This window comes from Platichthys flesus, chromosome 20 (genome assembly GCF_949316205.1).
Source record: "Platichthys flesus chromosome 20, fPlaFle2.1, whole genome shotgun sequence".
Taxonomy (NCBI): Eukaryota; Metazoa; Chordata; class Actinopteri; order Pleuronectiformes; family Pleuronectidae; genus Platichthys; species Platichthys flesus.
The window spans coordinates 18,728,548-18,749,782 of NC_084964.1; the positions used below are offsets into that span (position 1 = coordinate 18,728,548).

A 21,235-nucleotide genomic window follows, 5' to 3' on the forward strand; every position below is an offset into this window, starting at 1 on the left:
CTCCATGAAAGAGGTGCGTCACGTCGCGCCTCGATGTCGTCATCACTAAGCTCCGCAAAGTGTGGCTGACAAGCAACAAGCTGCTCGTGCACTGGTGAGTTTGATGCCGTTGGGACAATCGCTGTTCGCCCGCTCGACCCCAGAAGATGTCTTCACTGCTCAAGGTGGACAATGCAATCAAAACCAAGGTGAGACCTACCGCCGCACCCACACACCGCCCCGCGGCCGGGTTCCATTCTGCTCGGCTAGCCACGTTAGCCCTCCGGTTGTAGCATGCTGTGCGAGGCAAAAGGCTGCTAACCGGCCCGTGTCCCGCATGTTCGCGGCTCGTCCGCCACGCCTCCCGCACAGGAGCCGTGTCACACCGACTCGAAACCTCACGAGGAGCGAGGAGAAGTCCAAGTTCCGGCCCCGCGTGTTTCTGACAAGCGGCGTATTGTGCGGGTGGAGCACATGCGTGGAGCCTGCCGGGCCTTAGCCGCTAAGCTAGCTGCGGTGTGACCGGCGTCAGGTTACCTCGGGTTCTAACGGTCCCCAGGTTTTATTATCAGCTGACGGTTCAAATACTGCGATTTAATAAATGACATGTTATCTGAGAGTGTAACGAAAATATTCACAACTATATTAATTAAACCTGCACATTGATCTACAAGATCTGCAAAATGACCCACATGCTGCTTTTACTGGTTTTATTTACATGCTTTTATTGATTTATATATGTTAACACCTCTTATACCTGGAGAGAGAAACTCAAAATGTTATTGTACCTGATAACAATAACATGAAGATCTGTGAGTTTTAATGTGACACGTATACAAAATTAGTATAACATACACATGAAACAATAGTAGTTAATCTCAAATCAGTAAATAAAATTGTAATAAGTACTAAAATGATAGTAGAAGCAAAATGTTCTTTATTTTATGTTTTGCTGGAATATCATCTGTAGGCTTTGGCTCTTTTATTTACATGAAAGCTGTATAAGATTTATCATAGTGTCCATCATCTTAACTTACTTGTTGTGATGTTTCAAGTCCAACTCATTTCTTCAAACCTCTGACTGATTAACAGAATGTCTCCATCTTAATTAACAATAATTCATGTTTACAAACATTGGACATGTTCATGACTGTTTTTCAATGCAGTCCCCACTTCCAGGTTCACACTAAGTATTGTTCTCGAGCAGGCGGTGTTATTCAGGGGCCTCTTTAGCTCTTTGCCTCTGTGAAGGGTCTTTATTTTTCCGAATGGGAAAGGTTAATCTGTCCATTGTTTGTGTCGGTCTGATATTTTGGTTCTTGTCTGTTTACAGGTCGATGCATTCCGTGAACGTATCACTTCAGAAGTAAGTGTCTCACTTGTAAAGAAGTGTTTTATGAATTATTACAGTTTTCTTTAACTATTTGGTTTTCCAGCATCTCTCATTTACATGTTTGCTTCTCCTTCAGGCAGAGGAACTAGTTGCAGCTTTTTTCCCAAAGAAGTTACTGGAGCTTGATCACTTCCTGAAGGTCAGTGACGTGTTGTGACATTCAGAGAAAACACATTGTATAGTCTCGCATCTGTGAACTAGTTTTAACGGAATATATAATAATGGTTTAGTCAAATATCTCATCCTTGTTGTCATTTAGGATCCAATCATCAACATCACTGAGCTGAAGGAGATCCACTCGGATATAAACCTGACGGTGCCCGACCCCATCCTGCTCTCAAACCTGCATGACGGACTAGACGCGGTGAGGCTCCATCTTTCAAGTTTAATTCAATCCTCAAATACAGTAGCTGCAGTAACTGGAACTAAACATGTTTTTATGTGTTGCAGCAAAATGCCAAAAAGAGGAAGCTTGAGGATGGAGGTGGGGACGACAAGGGTGAGTGTGCAGCTGTTAAGCTTTTTACCTTCATAGAAGATTTGACATCAACCGTCTATAATAATATTCTCTTCTCCTCGTTTGTTTGAAATGGCTTCTCTCTCTCTCTCTTCTCTCCTTCTCCCAGTGACTGGCACCAAGGTGTTCGTCATGCCTGGTGGGATGATGAAGAGCAACGCAAACCTTGTTGATCTCATTGAAAAGGTCAAGCCGGAGATCAGGACACTGATAGAGAAATGTAACACAGTAAGTAACGTCTTGAAATATGTGTAGGATTAAAGAAGACTTTGATTTAACAAAGGAAAAACTAGACACGGGTTTAAGGAGAGAACAAAGAGCTGATTCAGAACCTACTCCAAAGAATATTTACTTTTACCTTTAGTTGAACATAATTTTGAGTTTTAAGCTCCAACTTCTGAATACATGTAGAGGATTGCTGCTGAACGGTTAGACTTGATTGAGGGCATTCCAGATGTTGCATTCCTCAGTTTCATTTTCTCCTCCAGGTCAAGATGTGGGTCCAGCTGCTCATCCCAAGGATAGAGGACGGCAACAACTTTGGTGTGTCGATCCAGGAGGAGACGGTAGCTGAGCTCCGGACAGTGGAAGGGGAGGCAGCATCTTACCTCGACCAGATATCAAGGTTTACAGAGATTCTTATTGTACTTTGATGTACCTGCTACAGTCAGAAAGATGGAACTGCTCCTTAACATCTGTAGTTTGTTCTGTTTTTGTGATTTTTATGAGAGATTTCACCCGTTTAATATTTTCTGTCTTCTTTACTTGCAGATACTACATCACAAGGGCCAAGCTGGTTTCCAAAATAGCTAAATATCCCCATGTGGTAAGTAAATATTTTTACTGAGTATTAAACACAGAATGCAGTAAAAGTCTGTACACAATGTACATGCAACTTCTCAATTATTCTATAGTTTCTCATGTTTGCAATAAACTCCATGACAACTTTGTTTTTTAATTAAATAATACCATAATACCCTTGTTCCTGAGAGCTGCAGTAAATGTACATAACATTTTTGGAGCAGATACCAGAAAACAAAGCAGCCGTGACCTCCACAGACCACGTGTTTCTCCTGTATCCATGATGCTAAGCTAAAGATGGCTGCAGGGGTCAGATTTAAGTGTTAAATACATTTTAAAACTTTGGCTCAGTTTTGGGATGAATCACAAACTGAGGGAACAGTGTTTGAATCTCAATTACATCAACAAAACCTTTTGAATTCAGCACCAATGGGCTGATTTCCTGTGTTACTGTGGCCACAGGGGCAGAAAAGTTGAATTAAAGAAAGTATATAATCTCATGTTTCACCTTTTGTCATCAGGAGGACTATCGGCGCACAGTAACCGAGATTGATGAGAAGGAATACATCAGTCTGAAGATCATAGTCTCTGAGCTCAGAAATCAATACGTACGTAAATATCTTTATTCTTTAACTCAATCAATTCAAATATATCAACACGCAGCTCACATGTGATTTCACGCATCTTTACGTGCGTCGTTTTTCCCCAATGATCACAAAGTCTTTTCCTTTTCCAATGAAGGTAACGTTACATGATATGATCCTGAAGAACATTGAGAAGATCAAGAGGCCTCGAAGCAGTAACGCCGAAGCCCTGTACTGATGTTCATCCAGCCACAGCCCGACTCCACCCTGCCCCCCCCCCGGCCCCGGTCCACAGGACGACAGCTACACTTTCACCGACTTCAGTACAAATCAACAAAGCTCTTTACAGAAACGTAGCCTAATACATGGTCACGACACACAGGTTTCATTTCTTTTTTTTTTTTCTGTTAGTTTTAATTGTAAAATATTTTTCTTGTTTTAAACCCATTGAAGACAAAAAAAATATTCTCCCAGAAAAATTGGGGATGGATATAAATGTGTTTTTTAATTTTAATTAAACATTTTGTCCTCCCAACTTTGAAGTCGCTTCATTCGTGGCTCTTTAAGGAAGGAATTTAAAAAAAGGTTCAAGGCAGTTGTCTGTGCTGCTTCAGTGAATGTCAGTTACTTTTTGTTGATTCGTCTCCTGTTGTGTCTCCTGGACGATGGTTGGTCACAGGAGACGCAACATGAACTGTTGTGTTTGGTGTGTTTTTTTTTTTTCTCCGAATGTCGTCTGCACATTACACATTATAATCATGATAAGTATGATTATTAAGCTGGTTGTAGGTTTCACAGACTTGCTGGTTTTCAGTGAAAATTCATGTAAGTCCACAAAGCATCTGTTCTGTCGCGTCATTGATTATTGAATAAAACATTTTTTGATAAAGATGTTGAATATTTTGTGTGGTTGCAAACATTTTTAACGAAATTTCAGATACTGGTTTGTGTCCAGATGCTCATACACAGTTATAGTGACAGAACCGTAAAATAACACTTTACAACCAGAGATTATTTTAATTCTGTTAACTCAAAATTGATTAATGTACAGAATCATTATCAACAGAATGAGTTTTAATTATCAGAAGTACCTGACCATGCTCAGAAAACCTTCCCCTGAGTTGCCTTTGTTTGTTCACACAGATTCATCCACGTGTTCTCAGCATTTCACCGCTGCAGCTGGTTTATCTGGTTGCGACACTAGTTCCCAGCATCAGGACTCGGCCCCTCAGCAGGGTCACAAGATAAACATGAAGGGGAATGAGAGGGTTCATGGGAGAGGACAGAAAAAAATATGTAGTTCTGCAACTCAAATTGATTCATTTATAAAACGTCCATGTAATGTTTGACCACTTTGAGCCTCAAACTATTATTTCCCTTCCATACCTGAGGTTTGGAGGGGAAATGCGTCTTTAGGTGCAATATAAGCAATTAGATACTGATTTTGATAGACCAAAAACATGGCAATGTGGATTTAGATGAGTAGAAAACACAAAATATACAGTAAACAATACAATACTGATTTGTTTGGTTAATTTCCCAGCAGCATGTGTTTAAGTGTGAACCAGCCATCGAGCTGCTTTGCTGGTGAAAACAGAGACTCTGACCCAAATATACAGAATTTCATTTCAGGTGTATTTAATTAAAGTGTGTTTTAGGTTCGACTTCAGGTTGGAATCATTGTTTTACTAACGTGAACTTCGTCTGACAAAGAAGGCGGATTTTTGTATTTTTTATAATTGACTAATGAGGTTAAAATCTGCAAACCTGAGAAAAACATCCAGTTTGAACCGACTGTCGTAAATGTAAACATCAGAGTGTTGCTCAATGTTGTTGACGCAGTTGTAACGTCTGATCCCACTGACTCCCCCCCCCCCCACACACACACACACACAGAGCAGCCGGCCCCCGCACACACCAGCACCATATAGATTAATCTCTAAGAGATAAGCACCGGAAAAGGTTTAGTTGGCTGAAAAGGAGACCGCGGTCATTATGTCATCAAACGGTCTCACCTTGGATCCCGCGTGTTGTCTGACAACAGTCTTTGCTCTTTGACCCTCTGTGTCTCCTCTGGAAGCTCGTGGCTGAGGTGAAAGGCAGAGTGGCTCCTCTGTGGGACTGAGTGGCGGGAGCATGCTTGAGTTAATATTTAATGGTTGTCCCTTCCTAAGAATTAATCAGTCTTAGATGTTCAGAAAAAACCTTGTTTTTGAAAATCACGACTCTTTTAAGGTTAGTTTCAATTGCATCGTTTATTCGTAACATGAGCTGAAAGTTTCCTGAGGTGATCAGAGTATTTGTAGAAAAATATTTGTTTTAAATCAATATCAATATGGAAAAATCTCATCTAACCCCTATTCAGCAAGGTACCAAAATGAACGTCCTTTATGAGAAGAAACAATCGTTGTAGAAAACTAAACTAATAATTGATATTTGAGCCCGATTAAAAGTTCTTCTCTTCTGTCTTTCCCTTGCAAATCCTGCTCAGAGCCGACGGCACCACGGTGGTCGGGATTAGAAGTGCAACGGCGTTCTTTCCGAAAGACAGGAAATAGAAAGTCAGGTGGTTCTCCGAGGAGAACGTCCATCCGTCCAGCAGCTGAAGCAGGATCAAAGAGACAATAATACATCCGGCCTTGGAAGCAGCGCTTCTGTTCTTCCTGTCGCTGGGGAGCGGCGAGTGCAGGCCCAGGCCCAGGCCCAACAGGCTGCCCATGTTCCGCAGGAGGCTGGCGAAGGGCGTGCTGTCCATGTGGACCCACTCGGGCCTCATGCACCACTTGTGAGCTTTCTCCAGGGTCCAGAGCAGGTCCACACCCAGAGCCGTGAGCAGGAGGTAGAAGCCCACAGCGAAGGAGGTCAAGAAGACGGTGCTGATGAAGTATGTGCTCATGCTGGCGCTGTAGATCCATTTCTCCTTAGAGACAACCGCAGCTACGAGGACACCTGACACACAAAGACAGAAGCAGGTCCATCGAAAGACATCACAGCTGTAGAAGAAGTACTCACATCATGGAAGATAGTTCAAATACATTGGTTTTACTTGAGTAAGAATACAGAAGTGTTCTGTGCTCAAGGAATCCAAAGTAAAAGTTCTCCTGGTGGAGAATGGTCCCGTTCAGAATGTTGTTATAGTTATAAAACAGGACCCTCCTAAAAGGTGTCCACGTGATCCAGATGTGTTGGTCCAGACTGACCTGTGATGACTCCAGCAATCACCTGGTGTGGGAAGTGTGCGGCCATGTAGACCCTCGAAGTGCAGACCACCAGCGCCACCAGGCCCATCAGCACCCACAGGCCCATCTGCAGGAATCTGACAGGGAGGGAACGAACCCTGAAGGTGAGCCTGAGGCTGTGTCCCCAGAGGTTCAGAGACGTGGATCATTGTGATTAACACAGACTCACTTGTACAGTAGAGGTGGCCATCGCTGCTCTGTGGCCGTGGAGAGCAGCGCGGTGACCATCACGTACCAGACGCCAGCCGCTCCCATAGCGTGACCCGACGGACTTCCTGCAAGAGCACACGCTTACTTTGACAGATCAACACAGGTTCACTCATCAGGGACAGCTTCTGATGTCCGGGTTCAGAGGGAAACTTTCTGGATTCAGTATTTGAATATAATCTTTATGAGTATAATGAATCACACAAAGGTCACATATTTGTAAAATATCAGTAGAAACAGGTTTTTGTAACAAAATCTAATTTTGGGATTTATTATAGCTCCGCTGTGCATTGTCCTATCACCACCAAACTTCTGTCACATGATTAGAGTCCAAGCCTGAACAGCTCGATGTGTCAAAGTAGTGTGTCATAGCGCCACCTACTGATACGCCATGAAACAGGAAGTCAGGACTCACAGTTATTATAAGATAAAAGAATAACTCTTGTTTGTGAGATACTATCGAAATCCACCCAGGGTTTATATAACAGAACACTTCAAGGGATTTAATGTCATTGTCAGTGGTCGTAGATTTCTTTGATGTCTGTTTGTCTCTTGCAAACTTGAACGATTTATACGACCTGAGGGGAGAGAAGACGGATCTATATCCGTCTGTACGTCCTAATAGCGCCACCTACTGCCAAAAAGAAATAAGCCAAAGTGAAGCTCGCAACACAGAGCAGAGTTCGAATGTTCTCGGGCCTGCACACTGCTGTTACTGTATAATTTTCAATAACTCATTATGGATTATTAATCTGCTGAATATTTTCCTTCTATTCGATCAATTGATGAATGACGTGTGAGTATGAACTGGCAGAAAGTATCTTGTGTAAATGTACCTAGATACATTCCTGAGTCCAAACTGCTGACAAGCAGGAGATGTTATATAAGATCCTTTGCTGATTAAAATCACTACGAGAGGCCAAAGGTTTTGGAGTTTATAACAAATTTATCTGGTTGGAGATTATGTTCATTCATGCAGAGGAAACCTGGAACGCTTCAGATAACATGAGGAAACAAATCAAAGAAGGGCAATCGTTCATCAAGCCGAATACATCTCAGTTAGACAGTGATCCAGCTCTGCTCGATTCTCTACCTGGTCCAGTCTCACATGTGATGGGGAACTGCTGCAGAAAAGGAACCGGATCTGCTCCGTAGAACCGGGTCTCGTGAACCCACCAGTAGGGTCTCTCCCCGAAGAGAACCCTGGAGAAACCAACAAGACTCAAACTTACACTTTCTCTCTTTAAGTTTTGTTTTCTAAATGTGTACTTCCCTATCACATGAGGACAGTTTACCATTTCAGGACCAAGTTGAGCCAGTCTCCGATCACAGCCACCCAGATGAGCCGGAGCCCCGTGTCCCTCCTCAGGTGGAACCAAACCGGGAACCACCAGAAGAACGTGGTGTGCAGATCGGCCACCGTGGACGCCAGGTGGAAAACGCCCCCGTAGCTGCTGTACGTGGTCTGCAGGTGGACGGCCAGCTCAACCCCCCAGCTGTGGAGAAGATCCATGATGCACTGAGTCTGTGGTGTTGTTGGTTAGGTCCAGGTTCTCTCAGGCCGCCCCCCCCCACCCCTTGCTCTGCCACTGTGTGATCCCCACTGGACTTTACTCAAGGCTGGCACATTTGTTTGCCTTTTGGACACTACTGACGGTTCCTTAACCTTTACCCCCCCCCACCGAGGCCAAAACCCGTCATTACAGAAATGAGCTGCCAACAGTTATTTTCTAGGAAAATCTCTTTTTTTCTGTGATCAGTGAAAGAGAAACGTAGCTCGTGTTCCCACAGTGAGCCAGCTGCTTGTGAAATCCATCGATCTCGGCCAACGTTTTATCTGCTGCGTCACATCAGGAGCGTTTGTCCTGGTTCCGCTCCTCCTTGTGCTTAATGAGGGAAAAACAATCACGACCAAAGTGTCCCAGGGAACCAGATAAACCCCGAGCTCGTGTGCAGGGACGTCCCCGTCAGACGGAGCAGCCGCTTGTGTTCGACCTGCAACCGGCCAATCTGCTTCTCCTGGGTTATCACCGACTATCTGCACAGCTCCGACTCACTTAATCATTGATGTCCTTATGCAACCTGCAACTGGGTTACTCCACAGTTCTGAGGGGTGCCATGTTTTCACCAAATCATCAAGAAAACCATTACATAACTGGGAAATGAGTACTCGCGGAGCTGAATGCATGGAGCAAGGGTGATAAGGAAAAACATCATCCTCACAGTTGAAGTTAAATCCACCAGATTCAAATTTTGATTTGGATCTGAACCAAATGCACACACTCATAGAATTTCATCAAGATGCAGGAAATATTCTCTGAAAATCGCACAAAATGCCCCATTCCTTCACAAAACTTCAAGTTGTGTGTATTTTGCATAATCCTGCGAACAAACACACAAAGTAGAAAAGCACTAAGAACAGTTCATAGCTCTGCAGACCCTCATCTAGATCCGTGAATTACTCCCAGTCTCTCCTGATGTTGCATCCCTCCACCAAGTTTCATGGTCATGTGTCCTGTAGTTTATGTTTAGTCCTGCAAACTAATAGACACAAAAAGAAAACACAACATCCTTGGCAGAGGTAAACATCCTCAAAGTTGATTAAACCCACTCTCTCAAAGAAATAAAGAATGTGACGTTCAGTAATATATTGTGGCCACAGTCCTGAAAGAAACTGTTTGTATGCAGATGATTGGTTTGATCCTCTCTCTGTATCTTAAGTACAGTAGTTCAGTGAGACAGATACCCATTGACGTCTCATGCTATCTCTCCCTCTTGTTTGTGAGACAAACCTCCCAAACTCTCCTGACTCCCGGTGTTTTATTGCACATGAGCAAGGTCCAAAGATCAGCGTGAGCATGCGTTTGGGTGGTGGGTCCCTCTGGTATAAAACCAACCAGCTGTGTCACTGATAGCAACAGTCCCTCTTCCTTTTTTTGGTCTAACTCGCTCCCTCTTCTCCACACGGACATTTCTCCCCCTGCTGCCCAGATGCTCAGCTCCGTCATGGACGCCCTGCAGGGCTTCGGGGTGAGCACCACCCACTACCTGCAGACCAACTACCAGGACGCCCAGGGTCTGTTCCTCTGGGTGTCCTGGGCGGCTGACCTCAGGAACACCTTCTTCATCTTCTTCCCACTGTGGTTTCACCTGCGAGCCTCCGTGGGCATCAAGCTCATCTGGGTGGCCGTGATCGGGGACTGGCTGAACTTGGTGTTTAAATGGTGAGACGGGAGTAAATCTTTGACTTTGTGGGATTTTTATATTATTTCTCTTTTTCTGAAGATTGTAACTGAGGCTGTGTTTTTGTTTTTCCTGCAGGATTCTGTTTGGGGAGAGGCCTTACTGGTGGGTCCACGAGACGGCTCACTACGCAAACACCGTCCCTCCTCACATCGAGCAGTACCCCATGACCTGTGAGACTGGGCCAGGTGAGAAATCCCACTTCACCCACATGCATTGGTTTATAAAAACGAGTTAAACCCCAGTTCTTCCCACTCTCCACGTATTATTTCCACATTATTACTTTTCTGTGTTTGAACACAATTTAATTTACATCAGCTGCAAAATTGAAAATACAATTTGTGACTTTTGGACAGTTGCAGGTTTTTAATCCGCCCTTGTCATATTAAGGTTTTGTCTGTCATGTGTTGGGAGAAGTGACTTAGTATTAAAAGGTCCATTTTAATCCATTATAACTGTTTAAATGTACATTTATGAAGCGGGACATCATCAAAACCTACTTACAGTATTAAAAGAAGAAGTATTTGTCCCCTGCGACAGACCGACCACCCTGAGACAATCTGTTTTCACCACCGTCTCTTTTAATCCAGCAAAAGAAAGTTCTGTCTGTCGCCCAGCTTTGAGTTGAGTTACTCAGCCTGTGATCTTTCCAGGCAGCCCCTCCGGTCACGCCATGGGAGCCGCTGGTGTCTACTACACGCTGGTGACCTCCATCCTCGCCCTCACGATCAGCAAGAAGAAATATGGAAGCAAGAAATCCACCAACAGAGAGTGGTGAGTGGTCTCGGAGGTCGGAGAGAATCACTTTGTTGTCCTGCGGCTTGTTTTCCACTCAGAGCTTATCACTGTGGACACACTATCTGTCCCCTGGTTGATCATTGACTCCTCAGAATCTCAATCTTTTCACATGGCTTGTTTTGACGTCCATGCAGCTGAAGTTCTCATGATAGGCTCAGAAAAACGGTGTTAATTGTTTTACGGCTTTGAAAATGTGGACTTGCTTGTCGTGGGGCAAGAAGCCGGAGTGATTTAGACCCTCAAGCATCTTCTGTCTCCTGTCAACGTTTGTATTTCCTCTGAGGTAATCGGTTAAAATGTGATTTGTTTGGGCAGGTACCTGAAGGCTGTTCTGTGGACGCTGTTCTGGGGAGTCCAGGTGTGTGTGTGTCTCTCCAGGGTCTTCATCGCCGCCCACTTTCCCCACCAGGTCGTTTGCGGGGTTATCTCAGGTCAGTGTGGACGTCATGTCAGTGGATGATGGGATAAGAAATTAGATTAATGGTAAAAGGGAAAGGTTTTGTTTCAGAAGTCAGGACTTTGCTGGATTTGATGATAACGCTTGTGACTGTACTTTCCATAACAAGAAAATGTGTTTATTGATACCTGATACTTTCTGATCTCATCATTACTAACTGTTAATAAAATGGCAGGCTCTATGCTGCTTGGGAGACAACACCCAGGGCACAAAGGGGCTGAATAATGTGTTCACCATTGACCTGGGCTCTCGAACATGTGTTGCTCTCAGGTATGATCGTGGCTGAAGCCTTCAACAGAACCCAGTGGATCTACAACGCCAGCATGAAGAAGTACTTCTACACCACCCTGTGCTTGACCTCCTTCGCTGTGGGCTTCTACCTCCTGCTCAAGGCTCTGGGTGTGGACCTGCTCTGGACCCTGGAGAAAGCCCACAAGTGGTGCGTGAGGCCCGAGTGGGTCCACATGGACAGCACGCCCTTCGCCAGCCTCCTGCGGAACATGGGCACCCTGTTCGGCCTGGGCCTGGGCCTGCACTCGCCGCTCTACACCGAGACCAAGAAGAGCAGCAGCAAGGTGATGAAGGCGGGCTGCGTCCTCAGCTCCCTGCTCCTGCTGCACCTGTTCGACTCCTTCAAGCCTCCCACGCACACCGCCTCCCTCTACTACCTGCTGTCCTTCTGCAAGAGCGCCGCCGTGCCCCTGGTCACCGTGAGCATCATCCCCTACTGCGTGCACAGGGCCCTGAGCCTGCAGAACAAGAAGGCAGCGTGAGCAGTGGATCAGATCATAAAAGACTGATGAAAGGGCAAGAGTCTCATCCACTGGTCCTCAGGAGAAACAGAGGAGATCAACGAGAGATTGTCACTGGTGCCTTTTGAACACTGAACTGTGTGTGTGACAATTTGTGGAAAGCACTATCCAGGACGCCCGGCAGCACTTCCAGAGACATATTCTGAACTTATTCAACAATACCACGATTATTGGACAAACAAAATCCGCACAAGTCCCTGTTTGTATTTTCAGTCGTTGTGTTGAAACTCAGACGAAAGGACAATATCGCTCACTCACAGCTTTGATGTGTTATTTCTAATGTAACAATTATGTATTTTCAAATGTTACATAAAATATTTTTGAGACGGTTTTGAATAATTTATTATAAAAATCATGAAAATGTATCAAATGAGCTGGTTCGTGTTTTACTGCATCACACGAGTACAATGGACTATAATGTAATTTCCTTTAATCAACATTTACTGATATTTAACCACTTATTCATCAAATATTCAGATATTTTACTAAATAGTAGCAGTAGCACAGTAAAGAAAAATACTTGATATCAAGTAAAGTTCCTGCATCAGCATCTTTTTTTCTTAGTTCCTGTGTGTGTTTCTTTTGTCAATTTGTCTGTTTGTTGTCATCTTGTGTTTCATCTGAAGATTGTTTGTCTCTATTTGGACGTTTTGTGTTGTGTGTGGTCACGATGAAGAACAACTGAAGATGAGCTTCGTAAACATTTAAGCTAAAACACTTCTGTCTTCAGTTTATTTCCATTTTTTCGAAAATAAATGAATGTCTGACCTTTTACCTGCTTCAGACTGAGAGAACAACTGGACTAAAGGTTTCACTTTGACCTTTTAACCTCTGAACCAACTTCATTTACTCTTGTAATCGGAGCTGCAGCCTTTGGCCTGATTGGCAGCGAGGACACAGATGCACACACGTCATACATCTGTGTGTTGGGGAACAAAAGGCCGGGGGTGTGAGGCGAACATTCAATATTTGTCTGTGTGTGTTTTTGCAGGAACGCACACGTGACACCATCGTGTGTCACGGATGTTAAGTGACCCAGAAAGTCATGTGACCCTTAATGCAAACAACCTTCACATAGGAAAAGACTCACTAACATGTTTATCGGTGACTGCGTGTGAGAATAATGTTTTTTTACTTTTGACTAGTCCCTCAGTTAAATCCTATGGTTAAATCATTTTCATCTGTCTTAAAGATGCATTAATAACTTTTACTTAAACCTGATTTCATTGAGATAAAGAGGAGTAAAGCAAGCAGGAAGAAATACAAAGCATGTGTAAACAAGAGAACATAGATATTACAAAAGTGCACAGCGAATGAATGGAGAAATTAAGACATTAAGATCTGCCTCAATCAACCAATTCATCAAAGTGCACTGTGTTATTTCTGTTTCTAAAAACTGTGCAACATGTATATTTTGGTCTCTAGAGAACATGCAATATGTTTATTATTGCTGTTTTCTAAAAAATATGCAATGGAGCATGATTTAATACTGGAGGACTCGCAGGGGGGCGCTGTGGGGCCGAGCAGCCGATTCTCACCCAGACGGGAAGAGGTGGACCGGAAGTGAGCTGCAGAGACCCTGTGAGTGTTGAGGTGAGAAACAACCTGAGGCTGAAGGTGTGACTGGATGTGAGGAAGAGGAGCATCATGTCGGGGCTGCAGCTGATGAAGAGTCCGCTCCGCGACAGACTGAGAGCTGCTGCTCAGCAGATAGTGTCTGTGCTGCAGAGGAGGATGATGAAGATGATGAAGATGATGAACACTGGTTTGTAAATGTTCTTCTGTTGTTCATGTTTCATGTTCAACAACCAAAAGCGTTTTATCAAACTGTTTATCTGATTTAAATATTCATTAATATCCCTGAAAAGGTTTAAAAATATTTAGTTTGATACAGGACAGGACTTCTCTCTCATATTTATTCATATAAATCGATTATTTTCTATTATTGGAGGATTGATTTGTGTCTTTTTATTGATTTCTTGACTATTTAATTACTTCTTTGCTCTTTAAAATGTCAGAAAATATTAAAACATGTTTATTAGTCTGAGGCGACGCCTTTAAAAGTCTGTGATTGGATGAAAGATTCTGTGAAGCAAAAAGTATTCAAATTTTGACTTATTTTCCCATAAAAAGAAAGATATAAATAAATTATCAATATGGTTTCCACAAATGTTTGTGTCAGTTAAAGATTTGATGATTATATTTCCACCAATTGAATGAAACTAGTCAAACCCAAATATATCGTGCCTTTTGGAAACTGTGTGTGTAGTTGAATTATTTTGACATTCGGGACATCGAAGTCGTTTTCCTATTTAATTTTATTGTTGTTTATTCTGTACTTCCTGCAGAGTGGTCCGCCGAGCACCAGAGGGCGGTGGTGCACAAGCGTCTGTCGGTTGTGGCCGACGACATCGTCCGGATCCTGGAGGAGATGATGACGGAGTATGAGGCGGATGTTTCCCGTTCCCAAGTCGACGTCGAGCAGCTGCGCCCCCTGCTGGACGTCACGTTGAAAACAGAGACGGACTCGGGTACGTTTCACACAAGTCAGATTTATTTATTTTCTGCTCACACACTGTATGTTGACGCTGAACTCTCCGACCTCGTCCTCAGATCGACTCTCTGGGTCGGACGTTTCCTCTGAGCTGAAGACATCCGGTTCAGGGCAGTTTAGAGACGCGTCCACGGAGACGGACTCTGAAGTGTCCCCCACTCAGCTGTCACATCTTCACCCAGCACCCACGGTGGAGAAGGGCACCTCCACGCTGATGGAAACAGAGACTCGCGGGGAGCAGTGTGTGCTGCCACCTAGTGACCGGGAGGTTCTGTTGTCAAAAGACTCAGAAGCTGGGAGTGAAAACAACGACAGCAAGAGAGAGCTAAATGATAAAACTCTGAAATCAGACACGAGAAGAACTTTTCCGAGCCTGAGGACGACAATAAAAACGCACACAAGTAAAAACACGACAACAGACAGCAGTCCCACTACAGGACAGAGCTGCTGCAGAGTGTGTGGAAAGTTCTTCCGCTACAAACGCTCTTTCCTGAAACACGTTCTCCAGCACGAGCACCGCGCCGAGCTGTGTGGAGTCTGTGGGAAACGCCTGGAGGCCGACGACAGCCTCAGGCTTCATTTACAGACCCACAGAGAGGAGAACATCTGCAGAGTCCAAGCAGGCGACAAACAGTCGGAGGCAGACGCCGAGAGCAACGTGGGCGACAGCGACGAGGACTGGAGGGACAGCGGAGGAAGTGCCAGCGAGGACGTGGACAGCGAAAAAGACGAGACCAAAAAACGAGGGACGCAAACAAAAAGTCACGCTTCAAGCAAACCCAAGAAACCGAGGTACCAGGATTTACCTCACGTGAAATACTGCTGCAAAGTGTGCGGCCGGTCCTTCTGCTACAGAGCCTGTTTCCTGAAGCACGTGCAGGAAGACGAGACGGACGCGGACCTCTGTGGCGTCTGCGGGAAACGGTTTGCGACGGAGGAGAACCTGAGGCTTCACCTGCAGACGTACATCAGATCCAACGACTGTGAGGTCTGTGGAAAACACTTTGACGGCCACCAGCAGCTGGAGATGCACATGAGAACCCACACGGGGGAGAAGCCGTACGTCTGCAGCGTGTGCGGCAAAGCCTTCGCTCAGAACGGGAACCTGATGGGTCACATGAGGAGGCACACGGGCGAGAGGCCCTACGCCTGCAGCGTCTGCGCTCAGGGCTTCAGCTCCAAAGAGAGCATGAGGGACCACGTGAGAATCCACACCGGGGAGAAACCGTTTCTCTGCAGCATCTGCGGAAAAGGATTCAGACAGAGGGGGACCCTGAAGACGCACATGATGATCCACACGGGCGACTTCCCGCACCGATGCATCATCTGCGACAAGAAGTTCTTCAAGAGCGGCGGGCTGAAGATCCACATGAGGTCGCACACCGGGGAGAAGCCGTTCCTCTGCAACATCTGTGGGAAAAGCTTCACGGCGAACAGCTCGCTCAGCAAACACATGGGCGTGCACGAGAGAGAGCGAGGGCACGGCTGCAGAGTGCGAGACAGACGGTCCTCGAGGGACGAGGATCTGAAAAGACAAGTTCAGGCTCACGGGGATGAAGCTGCGCAGAGGACGAGTCTTTAACGCTGAGTTATGGACGGACGGAATATACATGTTATTGGTTTAAAGATTCTGTTTTCCATCTTTCCACCTTTTTATAAATGTCGGTACAATGTCACAGGTTCAATTTGAGTTATAATCATGGAACAGCTTTTATCATATTTGTATTTTACATACAATCTTTCAACAGTTTATTATTTAAAATAATAAATAAATGCAGGAAACTCTTTTGAGTCTTTATGGTTTTTTAGACTCAACAATGTCCCTCAGTGGTTTCCACACTTCAGTCAAGACACCAACAGAACCTGTTACGTTATGAAAACACATTTAAATTAAGAATTAAAGAACAGACATTTTGATAAGTTATTTTAAGTTTGTTAAAAGTAATAATCAGATTCATAATGTGATCAATGAGTTACCTTCACACTTTCTTTGATACATTCGCTGTTGACAGACAGACTCACACACGTGTAGTTTAAACACAATTTATTTTTCTGCTTAAATAATTACTTGGATCATCCAGTGTAAGCTATGTCGGTTCATCATACATGTCGGTACCAGATTTATCATCAACAATGGATTCTTACGGTGGCTTTGTATGAAAAAAAAAGACAAAATGAAAAATAAAATTTACAGAATTACAGAAAATCTGATATTTTAAATGTTTGATCATCACTGATTTATTTTGTGGTGATTTTAGTCGTTAATAAAAAGAATCAGCTGGGGCAAAAAAAATCCAATCCTCTGTTCTAGTCTGTAAAAGGAAATAAAGATAGAAATCATCAAACCGTCAAAATAAAACAGTCCCCTTGTTAAAAAACCCACAGCAGACGTAAAAAAGCCGACACTCTCACATCTAGTTTGATAGACGAGACACAGGAAGAGGTTTTATTTAATGTCACACACACACCGGGGGGGGGGGGCTGCGAGCGGGATTGAGCGGAGTGCAGGTTACGTTCAGGGACACTCAGTAACTTGCTGAAGCGTACAAATGAAGCTTTGTTATTTTGCTGCTTGAGTGCGGAGTGTGTGTGTGTCTGTGTGTGTTATAAAAAATAAAAAACAGTAATAGATGACAGGTGGTTGAGTTATTGTGACAGAATTACCAGATCCTATTACAGTGCGTTGAATTAGGGCAGAAACGTGAAAGTAAAAGCGTGAAAGGAACCCGACGTCACATGCAGCAACATCATCATTTGAGAAGCTGTTTAAAGAAACGTCCGTTTGAAATCAAGCAGGTTTTTTTTGTTGTTATTGTCCCATTTGTTTCCCACAGAGTTTTGTTTACTGGTTTCCTTTGGGAGAAGAGCACGTCAGGTCTCACGCCGGCGACCTCGGTACAAACGCATCCACTCTGCGAAGCTTCAACTCAAATCAGTGCATAAACAATCTGTGAAGCTACTGATTAACTTTTTTTTAAAAGATTTTTTATACAGTGTCATTTATATACAACAAAATCCCCCCCCCCCCCTCCGCCATTTACTATTATATTTCTTTTTGATTTTTTTTTTTAAAAGAACAACTTGGTACAGCCCAACACGGGGGGGGGGGGGTCCAGGAGGAGAAAATAGACCATATAAGGCGAGTGTCTGAGAGAGAGAGAGAGAGAGAGAGAGAGAGAGAGAGTGAATCGCACGTCTTCCTTTTCTTTTAGTTTCCCCGTCGACGTAAGAAAGTTTCCAGCTCAGGAGTCCTCGGGCGTCGCCTCCGGGACAGTGAGAGAGTGAGTTCGGTGACATGCTCATGCGAAATCAAAGGAAAGTAACTTTGTTGTTTGAGTCGTCTCGTGGAAGAAGACCATGCGTCGGAGGGGGGGGGGGGGGGGGGGCGTCAGACACGTGATTTGGCTGATTGACAAGGCGTCGTCTTTGTTTTTCAGGGACTTGAGTCCGTTTCTCCTCCGAAGGGCGAGAGTGGTGTCCCAGGTGGACGTCCGTGGACCTGGAGGAGAGAAGAGATCACACGTTTAAATATCTGACAAAGGGATTAAAGCAAACATGTAACTTTAGAGGGCATTTTAACCTTGACCTTTGACCCTTAAACGCAAAATCAAATGAAAGTTTGTACATAATTTGAAGAAATTCCCTCAAGACATCGTGTTCACAACAATCGGACGAATGACCCAGAAAGTAGCTTCTCACCAGGTTCGGGTCAGAGCTCCGCCGTTATGACTGGCTCTTCTTCCCTTGTTTCTTGTTGCTGCCGTTTCCAGACTTGAGAAAGAGGAGGCGGAAAGAAAGAAAAGACAAACGTTAGCGAGGTCCTAAATATGACGGGGGCGTGTTAGTGAAGCGGATTCAACTCGGCTACTGTACGTGGACACACCACAGGCTGGAAAGAGTGGAAAGAGAAGCAGGAAGAAAGCTAAAATGACCTCTACACGTCTCCAAACCATGGACTGTAAATAAAGATGGACGACATGACAGCTCCTTATAAGTGAAGCCAAATCCTCTAGATCACCCCCTGGTGGCTGACTGCAGTATAGGTAGTATGCTCCTCCAGTTTATCTGTTGTCATCACCCTGATGTACTTGTTTGAAGCGGAGACACGTCGTCCATCTTTGTTTACAGTCTATGTTCCAAACGGAATCGAACACACGCTCACATCACTTTGTGTTAAAAGGGAGAAAAAACAGGGGGAACGTTTGTAAGATTAGTAAGTTTCAGGTCCAATCAACAAGCTGACGAGGCTGTTGGTGGACGTGGTAACACTAACTGCTGCAGTGCACTACACAGGGAACACACAGCACCATACAACCACTGCAAACTACACAACAACGACCCTGCAGCTCTGTCTCAAACACCTCCTCTGGCAGAGGAGGGTGTTGGTCCAGTGACAGAAACAGCCGCCGGCTTCATGCAGGTGAAAGTGATCCAGAGAAAAGATCAGTGGACTAAGTCAGACGCTCGGTTTTAACTCCAACCTCGGGTTTCCCTCTCTGGGCCTCCTCTCCAGACCTCTCCGCCTTGTGACCCTGTCTGGAGCGTTTCCCTCTCTTCTTGCCCTTCCCCCCCGAGGCTCCTGCTCCAGGAGGAGGAGAAGCAGCGTCTGCTCCACCTGTTGTTACACCAGTAACACCACCACCAGCAGCACTACCACCAGCAGCACCACCACCACCAGCAGCTTCTCTTTCCTCTGAGGTGACCACGCGACGCACAACCTTTCTGATCACCTGTAGGGGGCAGAAGCATGTCATGGTGGGGGAAGCAGGAGTTTGTGAGGAGAAATAATAGACAGAAGATGAGGGAGGGTAAATAAGAGTGTAAGAGGTGTGTTCAAGTGTCATGGTGGTGCACTAGTGTGTGTGTGTGTGTGTGTGTGTCTGTTTGTGTGAAATGTGGAGGGTGAAGGGTGGAGGGTGATGATGAGGTTACTTTTCTGGTGACCAGATTCCCGTCTTCATCTGTGAACTGCTCCTCCGTCACAGACTCTCCAGGAATGTTTCTGGCCTCCTCTCCCTGATGTGAAGGTTTGAATGAGGATGGAGGGATGGGTGACGAGGAAGAGGAGGAGGAGGAGGAGGAGGAGGAGGGATGGAGGGAGGGATGGGTGAGGAGAAGGAGGAGGAGGAGGGATTGAGGGAGGGATGGGTGAGGAGGAGGAGGAAGGAGAAGCACGGGGGGTGAAGGTAAAAAATTAGGGGGCGTATTTAATGTGGGATTCAGAGATTTGATTTACAAACAGACTTTAGCATGCCTGCAACAGTTGCTGTGAAAATGAAGACTTAATTGGATTTTCATTCATCAACAAAAATAGATTCTGTTCTGTTTCTCTGAAGTAAACAACACGGCTCAATCTCCTTATGATTTCCATCTGAACAAAATAAATAATCAATAATCCAGCAGCCAGGAAGCAAAACCAAACAGCCAACACCAGGGCAGGTAGAGTAGTGACTCACAGCAACAGGCGGTGAGTAGCACTTCATGCCACAAACACAAACACACACTGTCTCGCCTTTTTAAATCTCTCTTTAAGCAACACTATATAACTGTTACTGAGCAACAGCGCCCTCTGCAGCCACACAACTGGAAGGTGGACATTACCCATGATCCCCGGCTTCCTAAACCAGAACCCTTCACTCAATGAATCATCAAACTTGTGTTCTATTTGGAAACTGTTATTATTTTGTATAAAAGTTGTGTAGTGTTGCTTCTATTTCCATTTATCTTTATAACATTTCATTTTTTATCTTCTTTTCTACATCAGCCTGAACATAAAAACTATTTATTGATACAGTAAAAGTTCTTCTTCACACAGTTGAAATGATAATCCACTCGGACACGTTCATTTTCCCGTCACACTGACTCACAAACACTGCAGCTGCAAACAAACACGTTACACAAACATCTGTGCAAACAGCGAGGCAGCAGAAACATCTGTGTTCGTCTCTGTGACTCATTCTGCTTCACACATCACACACGGAGTTGTCGAGCTTGATGCGAGCGCACTGCACACTGACTCCAGCTCTGCACACACCGGGTCTCACACACCTTGAGGATGACCCGTCTGCGGAACACCCGGGTGGTGACAGTGGTCTCCTCGTCAGAGCTGGACTCCTCAGCTCTGACACTCCCCTGACGAGCAGCGCAGCGTTAATGTGTGTTTGTGTGTCAGTTTAACACTTTGTGAGATTCCTTTTTAACAGGAGACACATCATACTCCAACTACAGATAGATCATTTTAATAAGGGGAAGGGTTTTAAAGCTGCAATGCCCTTTCCATTGCTGCAGCTCCTCTTGTCAGCCTCTGTCTGAAACTCTTGGTTTTAGTCTCTTCATATTGTGCACGTATATTGTCTTGACGTGTGACTCTCACCTGGACTTTGTGCTGGGACCTGTCTCCGGCCTCGTCCCGTCCTCTGCTTGGTCCCGCGGTGCTGCTGTCCTCCTTCCTCTTGGCCTCCTTCTCCTGAGCTACGTCACTGTGACCTCCGTTCAGTCTGGAGGTCGGAGGCGGCGGCTGCTCCAGTGAATCTGCCAGACTGTCAGGGCTGATGTAAAACACAGAGGGGGAGATTTATTGAGCCTCGATCAGAAACCTGCTGGTCTGACAGTGAACGCTGGTGAGTAAATCTGAAGCCTGACAGGATGAAG

General features: G+C 44.9%; 5 protein-coding genes across 30 annotated transcripts in view; 3 read left to right on the forward strand and 2 right to left on the reverse strand.

Moving 5' to 3' along the window:
* Positions 1-26: 26 nt before the first annotated feature.
* psme3 (proteasome activator subunit 3) lies at positions 27-4,172 on the forward strand. Its single transcript, XM_062378884.1, has 10 exons — positions 27-188; positions 1,313-1,345; positions 1,449-1,511; positions 1,632-1,736; positions 1,823-1,871; positions 1,999-2,117; positions 2,378-2,514; positions 2,661-2,715; positions 3,212-3,298; positions 3,432-4,172. Exons 1-10 carry the CDS (start codon positions 147-149, stop codon positions 3,510-3,512), a joined length of 771 nt encoding a protein of 256 aa, XP_062234868.1. The 5' UTR covers positions 27-146; the 3' UTR covers positions 3,513-4,172.
* Positions 4,173-5,510: 1,338 nt separating this feature from the next.
* On the reverse strand, positions 5,511-8,300 carry g6pc1a.1 (glucose-6-phosphatase catalytic subunit 1a, tandem duplicate 1). The gene is made up of 5 exons (XM_062378962.1): positions 8,016-8,300; positions 7,814-7,923; positions 6,683-6,788; positions 6,475-6,590; positions 5,511-6,223 (listed from the first exon to the last, which is right to left on the reverse strand). The coding sequence occupies exons 1-5, from the start codon at positions 8,231-8,233 to the stop codon at positions 5,721-5,723; spliced, it is 1,053 nt and encodes a 350-aa protein (XP_062234946.1). The 5' UTR covers positions 8,234-8,300; the 3' UTR covers positions 5,511-5,720.
* Positions 8,301-9,620: 1,320 nt separating this feature from the next.
* g6pc1a.2 (glucose-6-phosphatase catalytic subunit 1a, tandem duplicate 2) lies at positions 9,621-12,802 on the forward strand. The gene is made up of 5 exons (XM_062378961.1): positions 9,621-9,944; positions 10,042-10,151; positions 10,617-10,737; positions 11,077-11,192; positions 11,489-12,802. The coding sequence occupies exons 1-5, from the start codon at positions 9,712-9,714 to the stop codon at positions 11,989-11,991; spliced, it is 1,083 nt and encodes a 360-aa protein (XP_062234945.1). The 5' UTR covers positions 9,621-9,711; the 3' UTR covers positions 11,992-12,802.
* Positions 12,803-13,502: 700 nt separating this feature from the next.
* On the forward strand, positions 13,503-16,367 carry LOC133931989 (zinc finger protein 436-like). Its single transcript, XM_062378963.1, has 3 exons — positions 13,503-13,795; positions 14,379-14,561; positions 14,644-16,367. Exons 1-3 carry the CDS (start codon positions 13,678-13,680, stop codon positions 16,164-16,166), a joined length of 1,824 nt encoding a protein of 607 aa, XP_062234947.1. The 5' UTR covers positions 13,503-13,677; the 3' UTR covers positions 16,167-16,367.
* A 246-nt stretch (positions 16,368-16,613) lies between these two features.
* Positions 16,614-21,235, reverse strand: part of LOC133931990 (ankyrin-3-like) — a 93,848-nt gene continuing 89,226 nt past the window's right edge. For all 26 annotated transcript variants that reach the window (XM_062378978.1, XM_062378973.1, XM_062378976.1 and 23 more), the window contains 6 exons: positions 20,958-21,132; positions 20,633-20,716; positions 19,517-19,600; positions 19,066-19,314; positions 18,284-18,355; positions 16,614-18,083 (listed from right to left, as the gene is read on the reverse strand). In XM_062378978.1, the coding sequence (XP_062234962.1) occupies positions 18,308-18,355; positions 19,066-19,314; positions 19,517-19,600; positions 20,633-20,716; positions 20,958-21,132 (640 nt within the window). In that variant the 3' untranslated portion in view covers positions 16,614-18,083; positions 18,284-18,307. The remainder of the gene's footprint in view (positions 18,084-18,283; positions 18,356-19,065; positions 19,315-19,516; positions 19,601-20,632; positions 20,717-20,957; positions 21,133-21,235) is intronic.

Excerpts from the sequence above, each read along its gene's own strand:
- psme3 (XM_062378884.1), top strand. The coding sequence starts at position 147 with ATGTCTTCACTGCTCAAGGTGGACAATGCAATCAAAACCAAG. Across the intron at positions 1,737-1,822 it reads TGCATGACGGACTAGACGCG|CAAAATGCCAAAAAGAGGAA; the intron begins GTGAGGCTCCAT and ends TATGTGTTGCAG. Across the intron at positions 3,299-3,431 it reads CTGAGCTCAGAAATCAATAC|GTAACGTTACATGATATGAT; the intron begins GTACGTAAATAT and ends TTTCCAATGAAG.
- g6pc1a.1 (XM_062378962.1), bottom strand. The coding sequence starts at position 8,233 with ATGGATCTTCTCCACAGCTGGGGGGTTGAGCTGGCCGTCCACCTGCAG. Across the intron at positions 7,924-8,015 it reads CTCAACTTGGTCCTGAAATG|GGTTCTCTTCGGGGAGAGAC; the intron begins GTAAACTGTCCT and ends TGGTTTCTCCAG. Across the intron at positions 6,224-6,474 it reads GATTGCTGGAGTCATCACAG|GTGTCCTCGTAGCTGCGGTT; the intron begins GTCAGTCTGGAC and ends TTTGTGTGTCAG.
- g6pc1a.2 (XM_062378961.1), top strand. The coding sequence starts at position 9,712 with ATGCTCAGCTCCGTCATGGACGCCCTGCAGGGCTTCGGGGTGAGCACC. Across the intron at positions 10,738-11,076 it reads AAATCCACCAACAGAGAGTG|GTACCTGAAGGCTGTTCTGT; the intron begins GTGAGTGGTCTC and ends TTGTTTGGGCAG. Across the intron at positions 11,193-11,488 it reads CGTTTGCGGGGTTATCTCAG|GTATGATCGTGGCTGAAGCC; the intron begins GTCAGTGTGGAC and ends TGTTGCTCTCAG.
- LOC133931989 (XM_062378963.1), top strand. The coding sequence starts at position 13,678 with ATGTCGGGGCTGCAGCTGATGAAGAGTCCGCTCCGCGACAGACTGAGA. Across the intron at positions 13,796-14,378 it reads GATGAAGATGATGAACACTG|AGTGGTCCGCCGAGCACCAG; the intron begins GTTTGTAAATGT and ends TACTTCCTGCAG. Across the intron at positions 14,562-14,643 it reads GAAAACAGAGACGGACTCGG|ATCGACTCTCTGGGTCGGAC; the intron begins GTACGTTTCACA and ends CCTCGTCCTCAG.